The 21675-nt window shown below is 50.4% G+C and overlaps 1 protein-coding gene and 1 gene segment (V, D, J or C); both read right to left on the reverse strand.

The window, feature by feature from the left end:
• LOC104330583 (M1-specific T cell receptor alpha chain-like) overlaps positions 1-21675 on the reverse strand; it is a 215742-nt gene that overhangs the window by 182806 nt on the left and 11261 nt on the right. The window lies entirely within an intron of this gene.
• Positions 5270-6016, reverse strand: LOC142364196 (Ig heavy chain V region C3-like). The segment is given in 2 exon segments: positions 5270-5607; positions 5959-6016. Coding segments are annotated over 2 exon segments (396 nt in total).

Below are 21675 nucleotides of genomic sequence, written 5' to 3' on the forward strand. Positions count from 1 at the left end.
GCAATCTGCTTTTGTCCTCTTCCTCTACATAAAAAAACCTGACAGTGCCACCACTTAGTTCAGCAATAACGGACCCTCCTCAAAATGTTAGGAACTGGAAGCTTCCTAAACCACATACTTCAATTTCCTAAAAATTTGGACCATGAAATACTGTCCTTGTTTTAATCTGATGAGCATGCAATAAAGTCGAGGTATTCAGTCTGCTGAGCAAGTGCTGAGCACTGCTGTTGTGACATCATGGGACATCTCTGGTGGTTTTACCTCCAACAATACTGTCATTCCACACCTGTTCTCCTGCCCATTAGTTCTTTCACTTGCCACACTACTGCTATTAATGATAGTAATTGCTCTGTATGCAAGAGACATTTTGTCTGCCAGGAAGGGCTGGTAGCTTCTGCATCTGACCTGCAAATTACAGTATCCTTAAGAAAGGCCACCGGTATGTGGGTCAAGGGGTGGAGTGCAGCGGTGCTAGCAGCAAGACCCTTGCCCATAGAGCAGACAGGGATGCACATCACAAAGTTCTCTGGATTCAACACAGGTACATTTGGTGCCCTGCTGTGCTGCTCACATCACGTGGCCTTCACACCTGCGCTGGGCTGTACACATCACTTGTTGCAGGATGAACTCAGACTTCATAACATCTAATAAGTTCATAACAGAAGCATCTTGGAGGCAGCAACCACCTGGCAGCAGCAATCATGTCATTGGAATAGCCTTGGCTTTCTCTTCAAATGAGGCAACATGTTTGACCCTACCCCACAGCAGTTCTGAGAAAAACCTATCCAAATTCGGAAGACTACAATAGCATAGCACAGCACCAGGGTGGGGATCTGTGCAGCGTGCTGTGTCCTGAGTGAAGCCCCACCTGATGCTGCAAGAGCGTGGGATTCCCAGCATCAGAATGTATATTATATTTCATAACTTCCTATCACATTTCCTGGGAGGTTAATAAGAGAGTTCCATATTCTGAAGAGATTTATGCAACTTCTTCTGGATTCAGAAAGATCCAGCACCTAACCTAAAACATCACACATCATGTAGGGCCTTCAGTGAACCAGACCAGGGGGGCACCCTACAGACTATTCTCAGTTATCTTCGAAGGATCACAGTTTTTTGGAGAGATGCCTAAGCACTGGAGGAAAGCAAATGTCACTGCTATCTTCAGGAAGGGCGAGAAGGACAACCCAGGGAACTCCAGGCTAGTTAACCTCTTGAAACCTGGAAAAGCAAAGGAGCATCTAATCCTGGGAATCAGTTTCAGGTGCATCAAGGACATGATTGTCAGCAGGATTCACCAAGAGGAACTTCTGCTTCATCAACTTGATAACCAGCTGCTGTGACGAAGTGATTGGCTTTTGTAGACGAGGGGAGAGCAGTGTGTATTGTCTGCCTTGACTTCAGGAAGGCTTTCAACACTGTTCTCCAACAGCAGGTCCTCAGACAGAAGCTGATGAAGTCTGGGCTGGTTCAGCAGACGGTGAGTTGAACTGACCGTTGGACACACAGCCTTTCCCCAGGTGTGCTGACCAGTGGCATACAGTCTAGTTGGAGGCCAGTATCCAGCAATGTATCTTAGAGATCAATACTGGGGCCAGTTTTGTTTCACATCTGCATCCATGATCTGAAGGATGGAACAAAGAGCACCCCCACAAAATCTGCAGATGAAATCAAACTAGGAGGAGGGGCTGCTACAGCAGAGGTTTGTGCTGCCATCCAGAGGCATCTCGATCAGGGATGGAGAAATGGACTGACAGGATGTTGCATTAATTTGGCAGAAAAAAAAACCTCCTTGCGTTCTAACTCTCCTCACTGGAGTGGGAGGCTAGGTGCAGCTAGGTTTAAATTCTGAGTGATATCCAATTTGCCACTACCAGTCCAGTCGCGTTTAATATGTATATTAAACTACCACAGTTCTGGATACACTAATAGCAGTCTGCACCTTCAGTCCAGTCGTGCTCATGAACTAGCACGGCCACATTTGGTCGCATTCAGTGAGAAACTGTGACAACTGGCTACTTAAACAGTGCAGTTTTATTTGTGCAACAGGTATAGAGGTTTTTTGAATTGCCGGTGATAGTGACTGTCTGCAAGAAAGCACGTGCAAATATAAAACGCGTGAAAAGATTATAAATAATACAGCCTGGCTATAAACATTAGGGAGTAACTATTCTCAAGAAAAGCGCTTAGTTTGAGTCTCACCCAAGGCGTCCCAAGGCGGGGAGAAGCAAGGCTCAGCCCGTCGGCCAATCCTGGCTGTCAGAGGCAGTCTGAGGTGGAGTTCCCTTGACTTGCTCACGGTGTTACCTTCTTCTCTGAAAATCCCCCATTTCCCTGGCTATTTTTATATCCTTTCTACCTTTAAGGTGGAGTTTGAGTGACTGTAGTCATACATAGCTTTTATCATGATTGATGTAAAATTCTCTCGCTTCACGTTTAAAGGTAGAGTTTACAAAAAATCGAGAGCGCAGACTCAAAGAGGGGTGGTTGCACCTGGGAGGCGGGTAGCCTTTGGGGTGGAGGTGTGTTTTGGTATTAAAATGATATTAAAATGAGCAAAGTTCACGAGAGGATAGCACTTGGGCAAGGTTTCGAACAACTGTTGGCTCAGGGGGCCAGATGAACTGCTGATCAGTTCCAGAGGACCATTTCTTCCCACTTTATCATCACGGAGCAGGGCCATGGCATCTCCACTCTGCTCCATCCTCTATGGTATGTTGCAGGGAGTTGCTGTGTTAGTGGATTCTTCGCATGCCTGCTGCAGCTGTGTCCCATCCTCAGAGCTCCTTTTGATTTCATGCTTTTCCTCAATGGGTGAACACTGCTATGTTTTTCATATTTCAGATGTAAAACCTTAATTTTACTAATAATTCCACAAGGCTGTCTAGCTGGAAAGGCCCTATGGCTCCTGGTGGACACCGAGTTGAACATGTGCCAGCAATGGGACCTTATGGCTCTGTTGGGTTTTACATGTTAAGGTGTTGGAAGTACAGCAGGCTGCATGGGTGATCTCTGTGAGAAGAGACCAGGGCTGCACACGCGTCAGACAGAGCTGGTTGCACCCAGCTCCAAAAAGGACCCACTGTTGGCCAACGCTGAGCCAAGGAGCTAAGTTGGTGGTGTGTCTCTGATAACATATTTACAACAAGTTAAAAAATGCTGCACAACAGCTGTGCAAGAGAAAAGTAAGAAAAACGGAGAGAGAAAAAATCCGTGAAGGCACCAAGTTCAGTGAGCAAGGAGTGGGTGGAGGTGCTCCAGGTGCCAGAGGAGACATTCCCCTGCAGCCTGTGGAGAAGACCATGGTGAAACAGGTTGTCCCCCTGCAGCCCATGGAGGCCTACACCAGAGCACATATCTACACTGTAGCCCATGGAATACCACATGCTGCAGCAGTTACATGTTTCCCAAAGAAAGCTGGTGCTTGTAAAGGGTGCAGGCAGGAGCAGGTTCTCAGGAAGGAACTGCAGCCCTTGAGTGGTCCACACTGGATCAGCTTGTTCCTGAAGGAGTGTACCCCGTGGAGAGGACCCACGCTGAGACAGTTCATGAAGGACTGTATCCTCTGGGAGGGACACCATGCCAGAGCAAGGGCAGAAACAAATTGTTATGAACTGACCCCAACCCCTTACCCCCATCTCCCTGTGCTCTTTGAGGTGTGGAGGAGGTAAAAAATCTTTGGAATGAAAGGGTGAAGTAGAACCTGGCAAGAAGAGGTGGCCAGGGGAAGGTGCTCTTAATCTCCTCATTTTTTCTCATTACCCTACTCTACTTTGATTGGCAATACCTTGATTTTCCCAAAGTCTTTTTTGCCTGTAATTGGCAAGTGATCTACCCGTCTTTATTTTGACTCCTGCTTTTTCATCTTATTCCGCCCCCCCCCCCGCCTCACTGAGGAAGGGGAGAGACAGAGCAGCTTGGTGGGCATCTGGCAGCCACTAAAGGTGAACCCACCAGAGCGGCAAAGGCAGCTAATGGCATCCCGAGTGGCACCAGCAGGACTGTTGCCAGCAGGTGGAGGGATGTGATCATTCCACTCTGCTCAACACTGGTGAGGCTACACCTTGAGCACTGTGTCCAGGTCTGGACTCCCCAGTACAAGAGAACGTACTTGGAGAGTCCAGCAAAGGCCTGTGAAGGTTGCCTCCAATTGTCTCTAAATTGGAGACAGGGGTTTGATGGGTGGACCACTTAGTCCATAAGGAATTGGCTGGATGGTCGCCATCAAAGAGTTGTGGTCAACAGCTTGATGTCCAGGTGGAGATCAGTGACGAGTGGCTTTCCTCAGGGGTCAGTACCAGGACTAGAGAGGTTTTAACATCCTTGTCGGCAACATGGACAGTGGGATTGAGTGCACCCTCAGCAAGTTTGCTGGTGACACCAATCTGAGTGGTGCTGTCCACCTTCTGGAAGGAAGCGATGGCATCCAGAGGGACCTTAACAGGCTTGAAATGTGGGCCTGTGCGAGCCTCATGAAGTTCAGCAAGGCCCTGCACATGGGTCAGGGCCATCCCAAGCACAGATATAGGCTGGGCAGAAGATGAATTGAGAGCAGCCCTGAGGAGAAGGACTTGGGGGTGCTGCTTGATGAGTGGTGCCCAGTGACAGGACAAAGGAGAAGGACCACAAACAAAACTGCAGGAGGTTCCCTCTGAACATCAGGAAACACTTCTTCAGTGTAAGTGAGCACTGGCTTACGTTGCCCAGTTGCCTTGCAGTGTCTCCAAGCTTGGAGATATTCAAAAGCTGTCTGGTCATGACCCTAGGGAACTGGAGCCTGTGGAGCACCCAGGCTGGAGGAGGTTTATTCTGTAGGACTGCACCCCTTGTGAAGGAACTGAGGAGGAGACATTTGTGAAGGACTGCAGACTATGGGAGGGAATAAGGAGCAGTAGATACGAACAGTAGCAATGAAGTCTTATGAACTGACCCCACACTCCTTTCCACACGGCCCCTATGCCTTTTGGGGACAGGAGGTATACAACGCAGGAATGAAGGACTGAAGGTGAGCCTGGGAAGAAGTGGGAGTTCAGTGGTGGTACAGAGCTGTAAGGATTTTTTTTTGCTGTTCTTACTCACTATTCTACTCTAATTTAGCTGGTAATAAAATATAATTCCTACAGTGTGAAGTAAAGGCCAGAAACACATGCAGCACACAGTGATGGCACTTCACTGCTTGGAACAGCTCAGAGAGGCACCCCAGTTCACCTGGCAACATTCACCTTCCCCACATCTAATGCACCCCGGGCCGGGCCCCAGCAGGTTTGTGCTAAAGCTCAGCTGCATTTCCTGTCCCTGTGTGAACAGCACAGAAATAACGGGCCGAGTCTCCAGTATGCAGGGCGCTCAGGGACAGAGATGACTCGGACCGGGAATTGTCCCGGGAGGCAGTGGCTCGACCCTGCACTGCTGGCGCGTACTCCATTGCACTGCCAGAGGAGGAGATGAAGGACACCCACTGGAGACTGCCACCGGGTGCCTGACGATACCACCAAATACGGTACCTCCCGAAGCTTCCATCGAACACTTGGCAGGAGAGTTGCGCGGAGTCCCCGGGCGCTCGCAGCCCTCCGCCGGCCTCCACCAGCCTCAGCTGCGCCCACGCCCCTGCGGACGGAGAGCGCAGGCAGCCGGGCACGGCGCGCCCACGGCCCGAGGACGTTCACCCGCCGCCCCGCCGACCCCCGCCCCGCCACAGCGACCGCCGACACCCCCCTGGCTCCCGACAAAGCCCCGCGCCCGCCCGGGACAATGCCCCGCCTGCCCTGCTCGGGGCTGAGCCGCGCCTGCTCCCGGCACTTGGGCCCGACCCAAAGCCGCCCCCTGCCCCTGCCCCTGCCCCTGCCCCTGCCGCTCCGTCCCCCGCTCCCCCGACGCCGCCCGCTCCCCCCTTCCCCCGCTGCAGCCCCAGCCCCGGGCCCAGCCCCGGCCTCGCTGCCCTCCCCGCCCGCCTCTCACCCGCCGGCCCCGCGGCCAACGACAAGGCCAGGAGCCACGGCCCCACGCCGGCCGCCATCCCGCCCTGCCGCGCCGCGGCCGCACACGAGCCGAGCGGAGCCGCGCTCGGGCCCGCTCCTGCCCGCCCCGCCGCCTCGGCCCCTCGCCGGGGCAGCGCCGACGCCTCGGCCCGCCCCCAGCACACCCGCCCCGCCACGGCCCGGCCCGGCCCGGCCCCCCGCTGCCGCGGCCCCTCGGCGGGAGGACGAGGAGGGGGAGGAGGAGGAGGAGGAGGAGGAGGAGGAGGGGGGCGCGGGGAGGGACGCGGCCCAGGCCCGCGGGCACAGGACGAGCGCGGCGCCCGGCACACGAAGCCTCCTGGCCCGCGGCTCCCAGCGCGGCTCCGCCGCTGTCCCGGCTCCCAGCCCTGCCCAGCCCTGCGGAAGGCGGTCGGCGCCTCGGCCGGGCGCAGCCAATGCAGCCCCACATCCCTGGGTCATCCCTCTGCCTCCTGCAGCTTATTGCCACCCTTGTTTCCTGCTGGGCTGTACCACTGTCCTTTGAGTGACTACTCATATCAGGCTATGTCTGCTGTGCCTTCCGCACAGAGGAAACAGCAGAGTTGGGCAGTGGAGATGCTACTAGGGAGGTGCTGAGGCTCAAGGGACCCGCTTCGGCCCTTAGGGACAGAGTCTCTTTGTCATCCTTCCCAGGATGGAAATTAATCCCACAGTCATGGAAGTCCATATAGGCACAACTGCTTTGTCTTAGGTACCCCTGACTTTTTTCATATGTGCCCTGCCAGTCACCTCTGCCTGCCCCACCACCACCTCACCCTATGCTCCAGTCAGAGCCTTGTTACAGCCTTGGCACTGGTCTGCTGTGTGCCAACTGTGAACCCAAAATCTCAGAGGTGGTAAAAGTAGTTGGAATTTCCAGGGCATCCTTGGGTGTTGTGTCCTGTCATTCCTGCCAGGACACAAGAAATTGTCCTTCAGATTCAGTGTGGTGATGCCCAGTATACTGCAGTTGTGGTTGTCCTGGTGGGAAAACCTCATGTGAGAGACAGCAGCTTAGTGGCTGCAGGAGGCTCCCTGGCCTGTTCTATTGAACAGGCTGAGTCCTGCCTGGGCTCCAGGCTGCCCAAACCAAATTGCATTTGGGTCCCTGGTGCTACGAAACAGTGAGTATAACCCTGGAGGAACTCCATTATTATCATCATCATCATCATCTTCTTCATCTTCTTCATCTTCATCTTCATCATCTTCACCTTCAACCTCTTCATCTTATTCATCTTCATCTATATCAATCATCATTATCTGATGATCTCAGGGCAAGTGTTAGGGGGTACCTTTTATTAGTATGTAGAGCCTCTTGCCTCATGGGCTGCAATACTTTTGGTAGCTTAGGTATTTCTTAGTTTTAGTACGCTTTCTTTAGCTTTTCTCTTGATTAGTGTTTTCCAAAGAAGTCGACTTTATGATGACTGTGGTGTGGGGGGATGTCATCACTGAAGCATATGCGGCACAGAGAGAGGGATACCCTGCCCAGTACTGCAGCACTAAGATAAAAGCTGTTTTACTGTTCCTTGGCTGCTCTGCAATGTGGAGCAAGATGAGGGTCTGTGGTCCATCACGTAGCTGTGTAGAGGGCTAGATCTGGCCAGGAGCAAAGCAGAGACATGGATTCCCTGTCTCTGCCCACAAGGTCAAGACCTTGGCCAGGATGCTGTCACCCCAGCAGCACTGCGTTCTGCAGCATCAGCTCCCGGAGGAACCAAGAGCAGGTAAGGATTGATGTGGCAACTGGAGGTTATGTCCCAGGGTGTTGGTCATCACCTTGAGGAGTGTTGGCTCTGGTGTGAGGAAGCGAGGAAAGGTAAGAGTGTCTGGACTCATCTGTGAACAGTCCCATGGTCCTGGATTTCTAAGTCCCTTGACTGAACACCTCTGCACAGATGGGATCTTTGAGAAAAGTAGGGAGGAATTGGAATGGCAGATATTGGAAAGGTTGGTATAAGAAGGAGAAGATCATTTCAGGGATGAAAGCACTGCCAAGAATAGAAGACACAGAGCCTCACCCCTCCTGTGCTGTTCTGGCAATGCAGATTTTGCACAAGCGGAAATGAGGCTTAGCTTAATGTGGTGTTTCAGAGCACAGTAATATATCGCAGTGTCCTGGAAAGAGACAGTCGCTATTTCTAAGGGGGCTGTTTTATTTTCGTAGACCACCACAGAGAATTTGCCATTGCGGAACTTGTCATTCCCTGAAGCTCTAAATGCTTGCAGGAGATATTCCAAAGTTTTCCCCGGGAGCTGGCGGTACCAGAAGAAATTCAAAGTGCTGTCACCGTCATCGGTCTTGAACTGGCAGGGCAGAACCACTTGCTGCCCAACTATGGCTGACAACTCAGAGAAGAATTTCTTCTGGGGGTCACCTCCAACAAGACCTGCAACACAGGCGGAAAAGCGTCTCTGGAGCAGCTTGCTTCTTTCTCTCACTTACTCTGTGTTTAAGGCTGCGTTTGCCTCAAACCTTTCTGTCTTTCTATAGAAAACAAAAGTTCAGATATCTACTTCCATCGCCTCTCTGCATTTCTCCCTCACTTCATCCTCTTGTCAGCACAGACCTCTGCTTAGTCTACTAAAAAATGTAGGAGACAATAGGAAATGGAAGAATACACCCACCTGACTGGATTAGCAGGACACATGTTGGCACAGCCATGGAGAAGATCATTTTTCCCGGCTCCAGAATCCCTGTCCCTCAGGAGACTGACAGCCCAGTACAGAACAAGGCACTCTTGGCAGCACAGTGAAATGGCTGCATCCTGCAGAGCGTACCAGAGCGTGTTGGACAGTCACACCTCTGGGGTGAAAAGAGCAAGAATGAGGCCCATTCACCTTTTATCTTTGCTTGTCTTCACAGCAGAGAGTGGACAGTCTCAGTAGCTTCCTGCACTTTTCCCTGTGTTTCCATCTCCCTTAGTAAGATTTACTCTGTGAGGGAACATCTTTCCCTTGCTGTAGGGTTGTATCTGCTTTTGTGTGCTCTTTGTTTGTGGGAGGGCTTCTGAAAGCACAACGGCTCCTTGTAACGTTCACAGCTCTGGGAAATGCAGGTGTAGTGTTCTTTTCAAAAGGTTTCAGGTTTCTCGTAGTTTAGCCTCCTCTTTCGAAAGAAGCTATTCAGTAATTTTCGGTGCACAAGGACTCGGAGACACAGGGAGGAAACTGGTAAGGGGGAAAGAAAGATATTTTAATGGGTGAACATATAAATTCTTAGAACAGGAGGGTGTAGTCTGATTCTGATGTGTTGGCTCAGTGATGGCTGGGGCAGGGCAGGCTGGTGGAGCAGTGGAGTGGGGGAATCTGCAGCCCCATCCCCAGTGCAGCTCTACAGCTGCACAAGGAATAAGGGCAGGGCTTGGGGCTTCCCAGCCACTGCTGGCACAGTGGAAAGGAAAGGGACAGGGACTGGGGCAGGGACAAGGGCGGGAGGCAAAATCCTGGTGTTTGGAGCTGAAGAGCAGAGAGGTGCCAAGGAGCAGCCCTGGTACTCGGAATAACTTCTCCTGGGCAGCATATTTCTCTCTCTCCATCTTCCTGGCAAATCAATAGTTTTACTGTGTTTCTTATTTTGGTGGACACTTGCATACAGTGGAGAAAGGAGTCTTCACTGCTGTGCATCTAATTCTGCAGTAATACACTCTGTCAGCTGAGGCTGCAAGGTGGGGTTGCTCCTGTACATCACAGATCCTCAGCTGAAATCTGTCCAGGTGGTGAACCTCCCTTGGACAAAGCAGCCACCACTCTTGGCGGATCTGACAGTGCCTGACTGGTACCTGAGTTCACTGCTCCCAATGACCAGTACCATAAGAAGGAGGGATTTTGGTGCAAGGAGATGGTGGTGCGGGTGACTGTAACAGACTCCCCAACCAATGTGAACACCCTGAGAGCCACAGTGGGAAGCAGCTGATTTGGTGCAGCACCTGTGGGAGGGTAAGGCACCCACACTTCCCCCTTTGGACACAAAGGGCACAGTCCTGCACCTGGGAAGGAACAACCCCATCCACCAGTATGTGCTGGGGACCACCCAGTTGGAAAGCAGCTTTGCAGAAAATGTCCTGGGTGGTCCTGCTGGACACCAGGTTGACAATGAACCAGTAATATCTCCTTGCCTCAAAGAAGGAGCACGCAAAGCAAACCCCATCCTTTTGTACTCTCTAGCACTTGGGACAACTGCTATGTCTTGGGCTGGTGAGGAACAGAGAGGTGACTTCCAGCTATGCTGAGGCACTCTGAATACTGTCATATTGAATTAAACTAAGAATCCAAACCAGTGTCAAACCATCCTTGTTGGTACCTGAAATCAGGAGTAGTGGAGTGTGAGATTTGCAGGCGCTGGAAAAGGAGAGCTGAAGATTCAGCAGGTTGCATTTCAGTGCCTGTGCTGTGGGCAGTTCTCTGCCAGGTTTGTTCTGCTGCTGTTCAGCTGCACTCACACACCGCCAGCACCACAGGGTCAGGGCACGAACTGGGTCATTCCTGCATGGGGTGAGAATGGGGGGCACCTCTTCTGCCAGGTTCTTTGGGAGGCAGTGCTGGGTCAGGTGGTAACACAATGAAAATGAGCATCAGGACTAAGCCCACCTAGACCCAATGCAACCATGGGTCTCAGCTGGGGCTTGGCCCCTGGCCCAGGGAGTCTATGAGAGCTCAGGCCTAGTGCAGGCCTGTCCCAGCTCTGCCGTATCTGTGCCTGTGTCTGGCCTGGGCTACAGTTGTCCTCCTGTCCTGGCCAGCCTCCAAGGTAGTCTGCAGCGGTTGCTGGATGAAGTCTTCACTTAGGTCTTTCTTGAGTCTGGCCTTGGCCTGGGCCTCAGCCCCAGCTCTGACCCTGGGACTGAGACCTTCTACACACACGGAAATAATCAGTGGATGTTTCTGGGGTAGAAATATCTGCTGTTTAAGATAGAAGTCTGAGATGGACCAACTCTCTTGTTTTTTCTCAGCAGAGCCCTATGCCAAGGAAATATTTCTAGGTGCTTACCCGAGCATCTGCCTCCCTAGGGCCCATGCTTTCCCAAGACCAGTGAGCATGGTGGTGAATATGCATCCACATTAGCAGCCTGGAGAGCACTGGCTAGCACTTTTCATGGCAGATCAAACCACAGTTTTTTAACTCATGCAGTAACCCTCCAAACAGTGCTCTCTTTCCTGAAAGTGTCATGACCTTTTTAAAACACAATGCTATGGATATTGTTTTCCAGAGGAAGCAACTGCAGCATCCTCCCTCCAAAGCCTGTAGATACAACTGTGTCTTTTTCCTGTATCGCCATAACAAAGGATTACCTTTTCAACAGGTTTTAAAACTGTATTCTAACAGTCTAGTACAAGATGATAAGATACTGATGCATTTTGTAAAATATGAAGATAGAGCTTTCCCCATGACCATAGCTACTTAAAACATGTTCCAAAAGACCCAGATCAGCATCTCTTGTAAAAATTTTCATGAATGTAATCTGTAAATAGAACTTCAAGCCTGACTGCGAGACTGTGTGTGTGCTCTTTAAGCTCAGCCCAGCCCAACTCAGCCTGCCCCATCCTACCCCAGCATGTTTTTTAAAGGAAACTACAAATAGAAAAGTTTGAAGATTTTGTGAATGCAAAACTCCCCATGACAGGGGAGTGACTCCACGGTTCTATGAATATTTTAGTTTCAATAGTAGACTTTACAAGGTGCACCACTGAGTTTTAGGTATCTTTCTCTTCCTAGGTGGTGTGTGTGATACTTCTCAGGCCTCTTCAGTCACTTTTACTCTTTCTCAGAGACTCTGGCTCTTGTATGACTCGTAACAGAAGATGAGACATTCATCATGGGTTTTCAAAAAAACATTCCAGTCTCTAGGTGTTTTCAGGTTAGATGGTCCACAAGTCTGAAGGACACACTGGACTATATGAAGCAGGCTGGACTCCTTAATGCCGTCTCATTTGTATACAAAACTTCTTCAGTTTTCCCAAGAAGAAATATGCTTGTGCTGCCCTAGTTTACCCAGGAGCACTTGTGCATTCTTCTAATATCATTAATGCACATTATCAGGCACTTGTTGAACAACAGGTTTGGACTCCTCAGGAGTCTCCAGGGGCTTTTCCACCTCTGTCTTAATTTCTTCTGGAAAAGCAGGAGTTATTTTTCCCCACTACTGATTCCTCTGCTTCTCGTGGAATAAGGACTTTTGAAGAGCAGCTGTATACATTTTAGCTTTCTTGTAGGTCATCAAACTTGGTTTCTGGAGAAAGTTTCTCATTTCAGCATCCAAAGAGTGGACCATATCAGCCCTCATGTCTTCTCTGGGTAACGGCAGCATGGGTAGATCCAGTTGATTTACAGGTGCCAGAAATCTTTTTCCTCATAGTCCATCCCTGCTTTACCAAAAGCCTCATGATGAGCAAAAGAGGAATACTTAGAAGAGGATCAACAAAACCTCCAGCTTGCTTCATGGGTTGCTTCTTTCCTTTGAAGGACACAGTTTCATTACTCAGGATTTTAATGGATTTGCATCCCTTTTTCAGGACATGTACATAGGGACAGTCCATGCAATGTTCCTCTGTAAGGCATTCAGGGCAATTCAGAAATGGACTTTATCAGGTCACCAGACAGAGCACTTTCCTCTGCCAGTGGCAGAAGTGGAAAAACAGCTCCAGGGGGGACAGGTTAGACTTCAGACAGTAAGACATTATGTTTCCAAGTCTGCACGGGCAGCAACACAGTCTGTCAGTCTGGTTCTGACTATTTATTGCCGAATGCCAATATTTTTTTCTTTTTTTTTCCCAAATATGTAAATGGCAGAAAAGTCTGGTGGGAAAAGACCAGCTATTTGCCTAAAAGCCTCTGGAGCAGAAGTGCTTAGATGGACAATGAGGTACCCTTTCCGTGCCTTCACAGCATATTCAAATGCCTCTAAAAAAACCAGGCCTTGCCAGGATGCATCAATCTGGCTCAGGACACCATCTGGAGATTAGAGTGGGGGTTCTTAAATAGCACCACATAGTTTGTGTTGAGACTGATGGGACAGCTCTTTTTACCCCAGCAAAAAACATTCTGGACAGTGTCCAGGATACTAAGATTCCTATGACAACTTACTTCGTAATTGCTTTCTCAATTTGATTGCTTTCAGAAGAAGACTTTCTCAAATCATCAATCACAACCGTATTTTCTTTATTAGTGGAATAAAAACGGTTATCACTAAGACTCCCAGGCAAGCTGTCCACAAATTTGTCAAAAGGATATTTACAAAGCGCTTCCTGATACGGCAGTTGGCAGCAACACCACACAATATTCTTAGACATAACAAACAGCAAGCGGTCAGCATACTTCAGTCGGTAAGGGAATCACAGAATCACAGAATCACAGAATCACAGAATGGTAGGGGTTGGAAGGACCTCTGTGGGTCATCTAGTCCAACCCTCCTGCCGAAGCAGGGTCACCTACAGCAGGCTGCACAGGACCTTGTCCAGGCGAGTCTTGAATATCTCCAGAGAAGGAGACTCCACAGCCTCCCTGGGCAGCCTCTTCCAGTGCTCCATCACACTCAGAGTGAAGAAGTTCTTCCTCATGTTCAGACGGAACTTCCTGTGCTTCAGTTTGTGCCTGTTGCCCCTTGTCCTGTCACTGGGCACCACTGAAAAGAGTCTGGCCCCATCCTCCTGACACCCACCCTTCAGATATTTATAAGCATTTATAAGGTCCCCTCGCAGCCTTCTCTTCTTTAGGCTAAACAAGCCCAGCTCTCTTAGCCTTTCCTCATAGGAGAGATGCTCCGGTCCCCTCATCAACCTCTTAGCCCTCCACTGGGCTCTCTCCAGCAGCTCCTCAACTTTCTTGAACTGGGGAGCCCAGCACTGGACACAGTACTCCAGATGGGGCCTCACCAGGGCAGTGTAGAGGGGAAGGAGAACCTCCCTCTACCTGCTGGCCACACTCCTCCTAATGCATCCCAGGATCCCATTAGTTTTTTGGCAGCCAGGGCACACTGCTGGCTCATGGTCAACCTATCGTTCACCAGGACACCCAGGTCCCTCTCCGCAGAGCTGCTCTCCAGCATGTCCACCCCAAGCCTGTACTGATGCATGGGGTTGTTCCTCCCTAGGTGCAGGACCCTGCATTTGCCCTTGATGGACCTCATCAGGTTCCTCTCTGCCCAACTTTCCAGCCTGTCCAGGTCATGCTGAATGGCAGCACAGCCTTCTGGTGTAGCTACCACTCCTCCCAGTTTTGTGTCATCAGCAAACTTGCTGAGGGTATATTCTAACTCTTCATCCAGATCTTTGATGAAGAAGTTAAACAAGACTGGGCTGTGTGAAGTGAAGTGAGCCAGCTGAGCAGCACCAGAGAAGGTAAAAGGGAGATAAACAGGATTTTCCCTGAGATGCGTCAGCTTCAAGAGTGCCAGACCCCAAATTCAATGGAGAAGCAGGCAGTGTATACCGCTAGCTAGACAAGGTAAGTGCAAGTTCAGGAGAAGTTGAGGGATGGAAGCTGGTGACTTCTGGCACAAAGCAGAAGGTTTCTGCCCCACCTAAGGGCTTACAGCTACAAAATATGTTCACCCTCCTGCAAGTTAAAGACGAGTCAGATGTGCCTTCAAGCAAAGGATCTGGTCCACCTGACTCTAAACAATGGATGATGTCCTGGGTTTGGCCAGGACAGTGTTAATTTTCACTGGACTCCAGGAAGGGGCACAGTTGGGGGGGTGGGGGCTGACCCCACCTGGCCAAACAGAGCCGGGTATTCCATACCATGTGACGTCACGCTGGGTTCCGGTGGGGGGGATGGCACAGCGGGAACTCACCCACGGCTCGGGAGCGCGCGGCCCCGGTCCTGTCCTGGAGAGAGGGTCTGTTGTGCGAGTTTGTGTCGTATTTTCTCCTTATCTGTATCGTTGTTGTTCCTGTTCCCTTTGTTTGCTGTTCTGTTAAACTGCCCTTATCCCGACCCACCAGTTTCTGCCTCTTTCTTTCCATTCTCCTCCGCACTGCGGCAGGGGGAGGGGCGGCCGTGTGGCGCTTTTGTTGCCGGCGGCAGCCGAAACCAAAACAGATGACCACCAGGAAGAAGTGGAGACTGGTCATAACGTGTGCCTCGCTGCCGTGGGGGGCAGAAGCACTGGTCTGCCAATGTGGCCTATAATCTAGAGAGGTTTGGTGCCTGCTGGGCACCCAGATCCAGGACATTGTGGAGGAACTGACAAAGCTCATTCAGCCCTCTGTCTACTAGGGCCCACTGTTACTCCTTGTGGGCAAAATGATACTGCTAGGGAAAACCTGGACTGAATCAGAAGTGATTACAGAGCTTTGAAGGAAGGTAGTCCAGGTCATGGGGGCCCAGGTGGTGTTATCCTCAATCCTGCTGGTGAAGGGAAAGGGTGTGAGGAAGAGGGCACTGATAAAACAGATTAATAATTGGCTGTGGAACTGCAGTCGACGACAGGTTTTTGGGTCCTACAACCATGGGACCTTGTTTCAGAGCAGTGTCTGCTCAGAAGAGGTGGGGGTCCACCTCACCAAGCAGGGTAAAGTTACCTTTGCTAGTAGGATGGCTGACCTGTTAAGGAGTGCTTTAAACTAGCAACGACAGGGGAATGAGAGAGTAAGCTGCAGCCAGTGAGCAAAGCGCCTGGGTGATGTGCCAGAAAGGGATCACAAGACCAAGAAAACAGGGCTAAAGTGGGATCACCTCTAGCAGTTGCATGTAAGTGAGGAAGTGTCTACAAGGCAGCATTATGGAGAAATCCCCAAAACTCTTTCTAGGAATTCAACATGCTGGGATGCCTCTGTCAACTGCCACTGCACTAATACACACAGTATGAGGAATAAAAGCAATGAGCTAGAGATGTGTTTGCAGTTGCAAGGCTGTGATGTTGGGATCACGGGGGCATGGTAGGATGGCTCCTGTGACTGGGGTGTTGCAATGCAGGATTACAGGCTCTTTTGGAAGGATGGGCTGTGAAGATGATGATGATAAGAAGATGCCCTTTCTGTGAAAGAGCAGTTGGAGTGTATGGAGCTCTGCCTGCAGATGGATGATGAGCCAACAGAGACCTTGTGTGTAAGGGTTAAAGGGAAGACAGGTAAGGGTGACGTTTTAACGGGTGTCTGCCAAAGGCTGCCTGATCAGGAAGAACAAGCAGATGAGGCCCTCTACAGATAGATAGGAGCAGCTTCACATTCACAGGCACTAGTCCTTAAGGCAGACTTCTGTCACAGCGGTATCTACTGGAGAGACAGCACAGCAGGATATAAGCAAGCCAGGAGATTCCTGGAGTGCATTCACAACAACTTCATTACCCAAGTAATAGAAGAGCCAACAAGGAGAGGTGCTCTGCTGGAGCTCTTACACACCCTAGGAAAGTGATAGAGCAGCTAATCCTGGTAACAATTTCCAGGCACATGAAGGACAAGAGGCTGTAGTCATCATGGATTCACTAAGGGGAAGTCCTGCTTGACCATGCTGGTATCCAGCTATGATGAAATGACTGGCTTGGTAGACAAGAAAAGAGTGGTGGATATAGTCTTCCTTGACTTCTATACAGCTTTCTACACTGTCTTCCATGGGATGCTTATATAGAAGCTGTTGGTGTACAGGCTGGATGAACAGGCACTGAGGTGGATGAAAACCTGGATGAACACTTTTCAACCACTGGGCGATGATCAGTGGAACAAAGACTAGTTGGGGACCAGTAACTAGTGGTGTCTGCAGGGGTCAATACTTGTTTAAATCCTGTTCAACATCTTCATTAATGATCTAGATGACAGGGCAAAGTGTACCCTTAGCAATTTCACAGTTGATGCTAAATTGGAAAGAGTGGCTGATACACCAGAGGATCATGCTGCCATCCAGAGGGACCTCAACAGGTGGGAGAAATGGGCTGACAGGAAATTTCTGCAGTTCATTAAGGGGAAAAGCAAAGTCCTGCACTGGGGACGAAAAACCCCATGCACCAGTATGTGCTGTGGATCGATCAATTGTAAAGCAGCTTTGCAGAAGACCTGGGTGGTCTTCTGTCCTGTTGGACACCAAGATGACAATAAGCCCAAAATGTGCCCTTGCCTCAAAGAAAGCCAACAGTGTTCTGGGCTTCATTGAGAGGAGTGTTGCCAAAAGATCAAGGAGGGTGATTGTTCCCCTCTACTCAGCACTGGTGAGATCACTCCTGGAGTACTGGTTTTGGGTCTACACTCCCCAGTACAAGGAAGAAAGACAGTTCAATGAAGTGGCATAAAGAGGATGAACATACAGGAACATCTCTTTTATAAGGAAAGGCTGAGAGAGCTAGAACTGTTCAGCATGGAGAAAAGAGTGCTCAGGGTGGATCTTACCAATGTATCTAAAAATCTGAAGGGGGGGTGGAAAGAAGAAAGAGCCAGGCTCTTCTCAGAGGTGCCCAGTCACATGACCACAGACAACAGGCACAGGCTGAAACATGGGAGGGTCTGTCTGAAACATCAGGAAACACTTTTTTACTTGTAAGGGTGATGGAGCACGGGCACAATTTTGCCAGAGTGTTTGTGGATTCTGCCTCCTTGGAGATATTCAGAAGTGATCTGGACATTGTCCTGGGGAACCTGCATTAGACGGCTGTGCTACAGAAGTGTGGCTGGACAAGGTCATCTTCAGAGGTCCCTTCTAACTTCAACCATTCTGTGATTCCTCAAAAGACTTTTTATGAAATAACTTTTCCCACTGTTTCTAAACCCTTCCAGGGTAGCAGAAAATGGATGTTTCCAGCATGTGCCCATGATCAAAAGGTATAGAGAAGGCTTTTAAATTTTCAGTCAGTACTCTTTTGTCATATAACAGCTTCTGTGTCTTCCAAAGGAGCCTTGGTTTCAATTACCCACTTCTTCTTGTTCCTGGGATAGAGCACTGCTCCCGCAGGTGCACTGCTGGACCCGAGACATGTCCTGCTATGACCAGTGCCTGTCATGCCAAGCCCTGTGGCCTGACCTGGCTGGCCAACATCTGTAATGAGCCTTGTGTCAGGCAGTGCCAGAACTCCACCGTCATCATCCAGCATCCTCCTGTAGTGGTGACTCTGCCCGGTCACATCCTCAGCTCCTTCACACAGAACACCATTATTGAATTCTCCACTTCTGGTGTCATTGGCAGTATCCTCAGCTGTGATGGAGTGCCCATCAACTCTGGGTGCTGTGACCTCTCTGGCATTTCCAGCCTGTATGGTAGCAGAAGGTGCCTCCCCTGCCAAAGCTACTGGTGACAGCCTGGACAAGGACCCCCAGGAACCCAGAATCTTACGTCAGACTGAGGACTGAGCTGCCGGCCATTGATTTCCGAAAGGCTGAGCATCCAGTGCTGCCCTTCCAAAGGAGGGCAGCTAGTGCTTTCTGAAAACATGGCCAAAGTCTAACTTCCTTGTCTTCCATTCTCTCCCACTTCTTTCTTGTCTTCTGTTCTTCTGAGCTGTAAGAACCCCAAAGCCAACTTGGGGCATCTGTTGGCCCCTCTCCTTCTTTCAGGCAGGAAGATGGATGCCCTGAGGGATCTTCACTATGGGCAAAGGATGTGGACTTTCTGCAGTTGCTGATGCTCTCCCTGCACTGGCAGCCTCCTGTGGAAGCAAATTTTTTTCCCACTTAACAGTCTTTAAAGTTTTCTGCATCCCAGCCTCTGCCTCCACAATATCCTTTTCTTCATGCACATTGTCTCAAGTTGCTGAAAAAGAAAGGCATTATCTTGGGTGGCAGGCAATAAGGTTGGGGCACAAGAGGAAGAGGAAAGGGAGAGGGGGACACAGGGTGGTGGAGCCCTGCTAGTCACTGTCCCTTGGAGCTGATGAAGACATAGTCAGCTCCTTCACAGCCAGTGGCGATCAAGTCCTGTATTCTGGCATCTCTGCTCAGATATGTCCGCTTGGCCTCAGAGCATGTCCCATAGACAGGTAGGTTATCCAATGCGTTCCTTTAGAGAGGAGCCTGGGACTGCTGGAGGCTTTGAGAACTTAGCAGCTCACAAGCATGTGAAGAAGGGAATTCCTCCTGCTTTGGATAGCCCAGTGCTGGGAAATGAAGCTCAGCCAGCACATGACCTCAAAGGTTGCAGGAGTGACGATGGTGTGAAAAAAAGCCTTTAAAACAGCTCCAGCACTTCTCCTCCTCATCCTCCTTCCTGTGCCCAGAAAGAGGGAGCATAGCCTGCACTCAAGGGCAAGGGTAGTAAGGGCAAGTCACCTATATTTCCTCCACCCCTGAAACAGTTCCCTGCCTGGTCCAGCAGTTACACAGATGTGCAGGGCTAAGGCAACTCACAGGTTGATGTTGAAATCAGCCTGGCCACGCCACACACCACAGCCTTCATGCCTCTCAAATACCCCCACCTCCCACCAGACATGCTTGGCCTTCCCGCAGACATGAAGCAACTTTCCCTCAGGACAGCTCTTCTGCTGGCAGGGCCGGTTGCCCACCTCTACCTGGTGGTCTGCTCCCCCTTTGAGATCTTGGATAGAGCTGTACAGCCTGTTCCCACTGCAAAAGAAATAAGGCAGGGCTGTGGGGAATCGCACAAGGTAGAGCATGAGAAGGGCTCCAAGGATAAATACAGTGCACTGAGGAGAGCAGGTCTTCCAGATTTCAGCACACAGCCACACAGCAACTGTAAGGGTCAGAAGGTGGTTCTGATTAGTATTCAAAATTGTTGCAATCATGTAATCCAGGAAGGAGCATTGCCAGATAGAGTGGTCTTTATGTTTTTCATCATACTTTGAACCTCTGAGTTCAAATACCTCAGATACCTCTGAGGGGCACATCCCAGACCAGGTACTCTAAGAGACAGGCCCACTGGAAACTCTGAATAAGCAATGTGCAGCAAGGAAAACCAGAAAGCAAAAAGCAGCAGCAAGGAACCATTGTACAAGTGATCCCAACCTCCCGCATTGCCATGTAACATATGGTGAAAATGAGGGATTCTGAGAGTTCTTCACCATCTTCTTCCTTTCAAGCCATGGACACTGGCTCCTCCTGAAAGAGGATCTTGGAGTGCAGAGCTCTGGGTGCACAGGGGAAGCAGTTCTGCCAGGGGAAAACTAAGGGCCCGTTTCACCAAACTCAGCCTTGCACTACAGACACATTCCCTCCCTCCCTTGGGTTGTTGCACAGCCAAGGAATCTCCCTGCACCAAGGTGTCACAGCACAGAGGTACAAGGCACTGTCAGAGACCTCAACTTCCTCCAGCTGCAGGAGGCTGTATTTCTCTGTGGTGTTCAGCAACGTGGTGAAACGGCCACTCTGTTTGGGGCCAACGGCTGTGTGATACGAGATCTGCTGTGGGGCTTGGCCTTGCTTCTGCTGGTACCAAAGCAGAGCGTAAAGGGAGGAGGTTTGGTAGGTGCAGGTTGTTTGGAAGGTGTCTCTCTGCTTCACTGTGACTTGTCCTTGCTGGCTGATGGTGGTCTGCCCCATGGTGCCTGGAAGAAAGCGAAGGTCAGCAGCTCCTCAGGGAAGGGCTTTGGGAAGAAAAAGCAGGAATGTATGCAATACCCTGGTGGAGAAGGTTCCCTGACCTGTAGGAAAATCCTGAGGCCTTCAGACACTCAGGTAGAGAGAGACTTTGGGTAGGAGCTCAGAACTCTCAACCTAGTGTGGACTGTGACGATAACTGTACAGTGTCCCTGCTCGTCCTCCCTGCTCCTGCTCCTAAGCAGCAGTAGATGACTAGAGAATAGCCTGTCATGTCTGTTGTTTGTGTGCTGGGATCAGCACTCCTCCAGCCAGTTCAGTGGCCCATGGAGCTATAGCACAAAGATTCGTTCTGCTTCCCCATTCCTGTCATCTCTGAAGGCTCCTAGCTCCCTGAGTACTTGCAAAGCTGAGCCTGGAATTAGGGAGCCCTGGTTGTGTTGGCAGCCAGAAGAAAACTGGAGGCCATGGCAGGTATGTGCGAGTCAGAAGGGTGCAGCCTGGGGCACCCTATTAATGTCAGTGGAAAGAGAGCTTTAAAGTCCCTGTGGCAGCTTTGACAGGATCTGCTAATTTGTCGTGGAAAGACAGAAACATGGATTTACAGAGACAGCTGAGATCTCCTAAGCTGACAGCAGGCAGACCTGCAGAGAGAGGCAGAGAGAGATGGATCAAATAGGAGGGATAAGATAGATAAGGCGTCTGAGGTATCTCTTCTCTCTCTTCTCTTATCTTTCCAAATGGAAGAGTTCCTTGAGAGAACTGGTGTTAAGCCACAAATATACAACCATATTTCCCAACATTTTCCTGCTGTTCAAGGGTATTTTCCTGCATGGACCTGATAAAGCTGGCAAGCGTTTCCTGGGGGGAAGAAGTGTGTGTTGATGAAAAGCAAGGACTTACCCAGCAATTGCCCCAGGAAGGCCATGAGGATGAGATATCCGAGGTGCATGCTGAGACCAACCTCCCTGTTGGGTGAGTGAGAGAGAGTCAGAAAACCACCTCCCAGCCCCAAGATAACAGAGCTACCGGAAACGACTCTTGAGGGAGCAAAGAAAGAAGTAGGGCAGAGCAGCGATCTGTTCTTCCTGTGCCTGAAATGCTGCTTCTGGGTTTCTCCCTCCTGCAGCAGCCACACCTGTGGCTCCTTCAGCCAGTGGCCCTCTGAACATTTCCACGAGGGTCCCTAAGAACTCTGGGGACCCCACTCATGGGAAGGGGCAGTTCCCAGTCATCTCACTGTGAGGTCATCAACTACACAGATAGA

The sequence above is a fragment of the Opisthocomus hoazin genome, chromosome 26, assembly GCF_030867145.1.
Source record: "Opisthocomus hoazin isolate bOpiHoa1 chromosome 26, bOpiHoa1.hap1, whole genome shotgun sequence".
NCBI classification, from domain to species: Eukaryota; Metazoa; Chordata; class Aves; order Opisthocomiformes; family Opisthocomidae; genus Opisthocomus; species Opisthocomus hoazin.